Source organism: Dipodomys ordii, unplaced genomic scaffold, assembly GCF_000151885.1.
Source record: "Dipodomys ordii isolate 6190 unplaced genomic scaffold, Dord_2.0 Scaffold151, whole genome shotgun sequence".
NCBI lineage: Eukaryota > Metazoa > Chordata > Mammalia > Rodentia > Heteromyidae > Dipodomys > Dipodomys ordii.
The window spans coordinates 4,965,946-4,973,378 of record NW_012267367.1 but is presented as its reverse complement, the minus strand read 5'-3'; the positions used below and the strand labels follow the sequence as shown (position 1 = coordinate 4,973,378).

The following is a 7,433-nucleotide window of genomic DNA, read 5'->3' as shown; positions in this document are numbered from 1 at the left end:
TGCTTGGTAAGAAATGTACGCATTATCCTGCCCATGCAATTGTAACCCCTCTGTACAGTATGTTCACAAATAAAATAAAATAAAATTAAAAAAAAAAGAAACAGCCTCCAAGAACATTCAGGCAGCAGTCAAAGGGAACAGTTTCCACAGCCCAAGTATTCTTCAAACTATTATGTGATAGAACATAGTCTGATCACTGGTTCCAACAATTCATAGAATTTTTCAGTGTTTTCTCAAGATGCAAAAGCTCACTGTTGAAGTGTTAATACTTAACATACCAATTAAGTTTCTGTCTATCTCCATAAAGAGTTCTTTTGCCTGTCACTTCTCTCTCTAGTCTTAAAGCACTCAGAACATAGTAGGTGCTCAGTAAATATTTGTCATATGGTAACAAATTTTCCATGGCCTGAAAAATCTGTACTAGTATAGTGTTGAATATGTTCAGAAATGCAGTAGTTCTGTCCCTGTTACCAATTTGTACATTCTTGACTTCTTTTTGTCTTTGAACTGAGTGCAAGACTAGTAGGAGATTAGTGGAGTTTATTGTTGCTTTGTTTGTGGGGGTATTTTTGTATTTTTTAATTCCACCTAGTATTCATCCAACAATTATTTATTGAGCACCTTCAATGTTGCTTCTTAAATGTTGAGAATAAGATTATGTGAATAAACTAGACAGTCTCTTTTTCATCTGTTTGAATTTAGAATGTGTGTATAAGGTTAAAGGACATCAGAAAGCAAACAGACCAAAGTTATATAAAACATCAAACAACACAGTAGTCCTCCCTTATCTGAGAAAGAGAGAGAGCTTTTCTTTCTGCCATTACTTGGGCTTGAATTCAGGGTCTCATACACTCTTTTTTATGCACAGCTGGCACTTAAAGCATGCCTCCACTTCCTTCATTTCGGTGGTTAATTGGAGATAAGAGTCTCACAGACTTTTCTTCCTAGGCTGGATTTGACCTATGGTCATCAAATCTCAGCCTCCTGAGTACCTAGGATTATATGTGTGAGCCACCAACGCCTTGTTGTTTGAAGTTTCTGTTTCTACGGTTTCAGTTAACCAATGTCAATCCAAAGTCCAAAAGTAATATATGAGAAATTCTACAATCTGTACTTTTACAATGTATTGTTATACTTTAAAACTGTATTCTTTTGTAGTATATTGTTATACATAATCTATATTATAGATTATAACAGCAGATTATAATCTATTATTAGTTATGATACTTAATCTTTTACTGTGCCTAACTTGTAAGTTAAAGTTTAGCAGAGGCATGTATGTATAGGGGGGAAAATCGTTGAGTATATGGAGGTCTTTTCTGCAGTTTTAGGCCTCCAGTGGAGGTCCTAGAACTTACCTCGGGTGTCAGGTGAAGAAAGGAATGTATTTTTATGGTGTGCATTGTTGAGCAGTTTAAGCGAGGGAGGGAACGCACAAGAGCAGGGACCAAATGTAATCTGAGAGTTGGTTTCTTTAAAGCACAGGTTTAAATATTGCTGTTTCAATTGCAGTTCGTCTGTACTGCTCGCTTGCAGTGCATCCCTTCTGGCTGTAAAATAATACTACAAACCTCACTGCATAGTTATGAAAGGATGCTCAGCACCAAAGCCAACACTGGGGTTCAACTGTCTGGCGGAAATTCTATGGACTCAGGGCTGAGATTTCAAACACCCACTCTGGGAAAGCCCCGCCCCGCCCACCACACGTGCGGCCACCGCTGCCTGGAGCGTTAATGATGATTGGCTATTTAATCCGTCAATTTGGCTTTGCTCAGGCGTGCTATCCAATCCCGCTCGAGTTCGCCAGGGTTCCCAGGTCCTCCAGGTGGGCGGTGCCCGTGACGTAAGACGACGCGTCACGTCACGGAGGGCGGAAGTCGCACTCACTGTTTTGAAATCCGCAGCCCGCGTGTCTCGAGATCCTTTCCAGGCTGAGGCCCGTCGCGCCCTAATTTCTGGGGAACCCCCCCCCGATCCCTGCCGTTCCGCACCGGGGGGTGTCGGGGCCGCGGGCGCGCCATGTCCACCCCTCCGTTGGCGGCGTCCGGCATGGCGCCGGGGCCCTTCGCCGGGCCTCAGGCTCAGCAGGCCGCCCGGGAGGTCAACACGGCGTCGCTGTGTCGCATCGGGCAGGAGACGGTCCAGGACATCGTGTACCGCACCATGGAGATCTTCCAGCTGCTGAGGAACATGCAGGTCGGAGGGGCAGCGGGAGGAGGCTGGGCGGGGCCCGGGGCTGCCGTCTCGGGGGCTAGGGCTGGAGCCCCGGTCGTCCGTGGGACCGCCTGGGAAGCCTTCAGCCGGGGTCGCCCCCACTTCCACGCGAGTGTCCCCCGGGGCTGCGTCTGCTCCCCCGCCAGTCAGGGGTTGATGCTTTCCAGAGGGGATTTCTGAAAGATTCAAACCACGTTCTTCTAGACTGGAGCGAGGAACTTCGTACCTCGCAGGGGACAGGTTGGATGTACCTCCTCTTCCCTCGAGAAACCTTACTTTTCTAGCAAAGTAGCCCCACAGGATCGGCCCAAAGTCTTCAGGTCTGCTAACCACTTTCTACAAAAATAAGTCTTCCCCGTTTTCTCTCACACCTAAGATACAATAAACTCTGCTAAACTAATACAGTTGTGAAACGTCACAGCAGTCACAACAGTAAATAAATCCATCCCTCTCGGATGCTTTCTCTTGTCCCTGTGAAATCTTTGCCTTCCACCCAGTACACCGCTAGTCCTGTTTTCTGACATCATGAATTAATTTGCATTTTCTAGAATTTTGGGTGAGAGGAACCACATAGTAAGTAGTCTTTTTTATTTGTCTAGATTTTTTCAAGTCTGTGACAATAGATCGTTAGTTTTCTTTTATTACTGAGTAGTATTTCATTGTTATGAGTATATCGTAACTTTTACATCTGTTTGTCTGTTTAGGTAGACATTTGGGCTGTTTCCACTTTGAGGTCATTATCAGTAATGCTGTGAATGATTGTTTACAATATGTGTTTTAATTTCTTTTGGATAAACAATTTGGGAATGCAATTGCTGGGTTGTATGTTATGTCTGCTTAACATTTTAAGATAATTTATCCGAAGTGTTTGTATTTCCATTAGTAATCCTAGATGGTTCTAGTTTCTCCACATTCTCTGTTATACTTGCCATTGTATATATTCTTGCTTTTCTGTGGCCATCTCTCACATTATCATTTAGGAACAGAACTTTCAGTTTTGATGATATGTTCTTTTACAGATCATACTTTTGATATCTAAAAATGTCATACCTAACCCAAAGTGAAAAGATTTTCTTCTAGAAGTTTGGTAATTTTAAAGTCTTGGTTTATAATCTTAATGAGGAGGGGAGGAGTGAATAAACAGATTCATAACTAAAAAAGATTGGATTAAGTTGTGCATTTTATTGTTAGGACTGTTGTTATTACTATCGTTAATCTCCTATGTAGATGCATTGAGTCATGACAGGTGTAGGTAGTGATACGTTATATCACTGAAGTACTCTGCATGGTTTGATACACCATTGAAGGTACTGAATTCCTCTCCAGAGGCAATGGTTGTTAAATCTTATTTCTAGTTAGGGATGTCCTTCCAGGTATTCTTTTTATCGTTAAGCAAATGTGATACATGTATATATGCGTGTATGTATATGTATATACTTTTTACACACCCCATTTTCTATGATATTTTCGGTTGATATTTTTTAACTTATTCAGAAAAATAACTCCCTTTCCCTTTTTAAAATGTATAATATTCCACTGCATGAAAATACTGAAATACTATAATTTTATTAAATCACTTCTCTGGCAAGAGCATTTATGTCCTCACAATTATGCCACAGCAAATAATTTACTATACCAATGTACAAGTGCTCCAGTAGATTAAATACTTCAAAATAGCTACATGCTTAATGTTGTTAGATAAATTTTGATGCATACTCCTCCATGGAATTTGTACTTGTTTATGCCCTTATGCCCTAACTATCACAGAATATTACTCTATTGGATTTTTGTTAACTTGCTAGGTAAAATATCTACTTTACATTTCTTCTACTTTGAGTCTGAGCCTTTCTTCACGTATTTATGACTCATTTGTTTCTTGCTAATTGCTGGTTGATATTATTTGCCTGTTATATTTCCTCTCCTGCCTCATTTGGCCATTTTACCTTCCTTACCTAATTTATAGGATGTATTCCTTTATATATTTACAGATATTTACAGATTAGAGAAACTTGCTTTCTGTGATACAACTTAGTTTTTTGGTGTGGTTTTTTTTTCCTCCAGTCTCTTTTGTGGTATGTGTGTGATCCTGTCTCATGGTATATCCCACGCTAGCCTTAAACTCATGGATTTCCTTTCTCAGCTTCCCAAGTGCTGGGATTACAGCAGGTGTATATACTACCAAGCCTAGCTAATTCCGTTTTTCTGTTATTCATATTTTTTTTGGGGGGGGGCAACTCTTAGAGATTTTGCCATGCTTTCTCACTGTAAGTTCCACTCCTGGATGGTAAGCAGACGCCATCCTCCTCGCAGCAAAGTCTCCACCCAGTACCTGCGTTACCTAGGCAACGGGCACACCTGGAAGAGGTCACATCTGCATCTGCTGAGGTCACATCTGAATTTGATGTGGCCACACCTTTCTCTGCCCATACCCTAGATAAGGCCTAGCCTAGGCCCAGACCTTCTCCTTTCTAGCTCTCTCTCTGCTCTTCTCTAGCTCTTCTCTTTTCTAGCTATTTTCTCTCTTTTCTAGCTCTCTCTCAGCTCTTTTCCCCAGCTCCCTCTCTTTCCCAACTCTCTTTTTCCCAGGCCTTTCCCCACCGCGTGGAGGACCAAGATTGCCAGGTGCCAGCCTGAACGATGAATAAACCTACCCCTTACCTGAATACCACGTGCGTGGTGCTGTTCTTACTCGTCTACCTCTTTTTAAAAACCCAACCCTCACCACCTCGAACTCTGACTCAACTTTTCACTCAAGGCTGGTATTCTACCACTCAAGCCTCCATTTCTGACTTTTTGCTGGTTAACTGGAGATAGAACTCACAGATTTGTCCACTCAGGTTGGCTCAAACCTCAACTCTTAGATCTCAGCCTCCTGAGTAAATAGGATTATAAGGAATGTAATATCCTGGTACCCAGCACTTAAAGTAGTTGATTTACTAATATTTAAGGATTAGAAAGATCTTCCTCCTCTAAAATGAGGGAGAATTTTGTGATATTTGGTTTCAGTTTTTACATTTAAAATGTTTTATGCAAGGCACCAGTAGGTCATGCCTATAATCCTAGCACGGTAGGTGGCTGAGATCTGAGACTCCTGGGACTCCTGGTTCAAAGCAAGCCTGGACAGGAAAGTCTGTGAGACTCTTATCTCCAATTAGCCACCAGAAAACCAGAAGTGGAACTGTGTCTTAAAGTGGTAGAGAACAAACCTTGAACCATAAAGCTCAGGGACAGTGCTCAGGTCCTGAGTTCAAACCTCACAACTGACAGAATCTGTCCTATTACAAAGTATGAAATAGCTTATTTTTCCAACATGTTTTTGGTTTTGTCCTTTATGGGGTTTTTTGTTTGCTTGCTTTGTTTTTCTAAGACAGTCTCAACTTTGTCATCTGTCTAGAACAGAAGGGATCCTCATGCTGGGAGTACAGCTGTGCACCCCCACACCTAGCTTAAAAGGTTTATTGAATAATTCATTTCTTCCTCCAGTGCTTCAGTTGCAGCTCTACCAATGAATATTTTTGTTTATTCTCCATAGCAGTCTCTTATTTCTGTATTATTGCCACACTTTCTTACACTTTTTGAGGCTCTGTAATGTGTTTATACTTCTGTTTTAGAATTCAGAAGTCCTGGGTACTCTTTCTTGTTTACTTTTCCACATGTATTTTAGAATTGGTTTTAGTTCAAAGAGAAATCTGTTAGCATTTTTATTAGGTTCATCCAACCCCAAAACACCTGACATCCTGATCTTGAGTCTTACAAAAACCATAAATTAGCCTTTTTTATTTCCCTAAGAGATATTTGAGGTTTTCATTTTAACCTTGAGGTTTTTAAAGTTTATTTCTAGTTAGTGTATCTTTTCATTGCAATTGTAGGTAAAGCCTTTTCTATTTTCTTTTTGTTTTTATAGATGAAGGTGAGGCTATTGTGCTCTTTCTCTTAATTTTGTACTCTCTTGTGGATTCTCTTATTTCTAGTAGTATTTTCTCATGCCATTTGTAAATACGATGATTTAACTGTTTTGGTGTGTGTGTGTGTGTGTGTGTGTGTGTGTGTGTGTGTGTGTGTGTGTGTGTGTGTGTGTGTGTGTGTGTGTGTGTGTGTGTGTGTGTGTGTGTGTTGTGTGTGTGTGTGTGTGTGTGTGTGTGTGTGTGTGTGTGTGTGTGTTCTATATCCTACCTCTCTTGTGTGTGTGTGTGTGTGTGTGTGTTCTATATCCTACCTCTCTTCCTCTGAAATGATACTCTGAGCATCTTAATGATTACAGTTAGGTATTCTGAAAATATTCTTTGCAACAACATCATAGTTCCTTTTCTCCTGAAAAGTTCTTTTTTAGAGAAAAAAGTATTTTTTACCTTCCTGGTTGAGCTTACTCGTTTGTCTCCTTTATGTAACAGTAAACAATATTGAAATTATACATTCTTCTTAAAGTTACATTTTAAACATTAAAAGGAAAAGAAAAATATTTAACTGTTTGGAAGGCTTATCAGAAACTTTTTTTTCTAAGGCTCATGGCAATGAAACATGTATGCCAACTTGTTAAAAAATGCACATGTATTACTATTAAAGTTTTCACATATGTGGGTACATATACATAGTGAATTATTTGTTTGATTTTAAATTTTTAATTGCATTTGATTATGAGAAACAGTTGATTTTATGTGGTGTTGAAAATTGTTTCTGTTACTTAGCTTTATATGGAGAATGCAGAATCTATTTCTAAAAATCTTGATTTGCATTATAATATTTTGAAATTATTTTGTTTTCCCCCTAAGCTGCCAAATGGTGTCACTTACCATACTGGAACGTATCAGGACCGGTTAACAAAGCTCCAGGATCACCTTCGCCAGCTCTCTATTCTGTTCAGGAAGCTGAGGTTGGTCTATGACAAGTGTAATGAAAACTGTGGAGGAATGGACCCCATTCCAGTAGAGGTGAGTTTCCATGAGAGAGAATACACAAGGAGAGGCGAAATACTGTCCAGACATCCAGACAGTTGCTTTATTTTTCTCTTTCTTCTCTTTTAGCAGTATTGCCTAATTTTTTTTTAATTTAATTTTATTTTATTTGTGAACATACTGTACAGAGGGGTTACAATTACATGAGCAGGATAATGCGTACATTTCTTTTTTTTTTTTTTTAATGCGTACATTTCTTACCAAGCATTGCAGCCTCCTCCTTTGTTTACCCTTCACATCCCTTCCCAGCCTCCCCCCTCCCCCCCA

The 7,433-nt window shown here is 40.1% G+C and overlaps 1 protein-coding gene across 1 annotated transcript in view; it reads left to right on the top strand.

Moving 5' to 3' along the window:
* Positions 1-1,877: 1,877 nt before the first annotated feature.
* Positions 1,878-7,433, top strand: part of Med30 (mediator complex subunit 30) — a 12,963-nt gene continuing 7,407 nt past the window's right edge. Inside the window, exons 1-2 of the mRNA XM_013032239.1 lie at positions 1,878-2,196; positions 6,984-7,142. Coding sequence (XP_012887693.1) covers positions 2,020-2,196; positions 6,984-7,142 — 336 coding nt within the window. The 5' untranslated portion in view covers positions 1,878-2,019. The remainder of the gene's footprint in view (positions 2,197-6,983; positions 7,143-7,433) is intronic.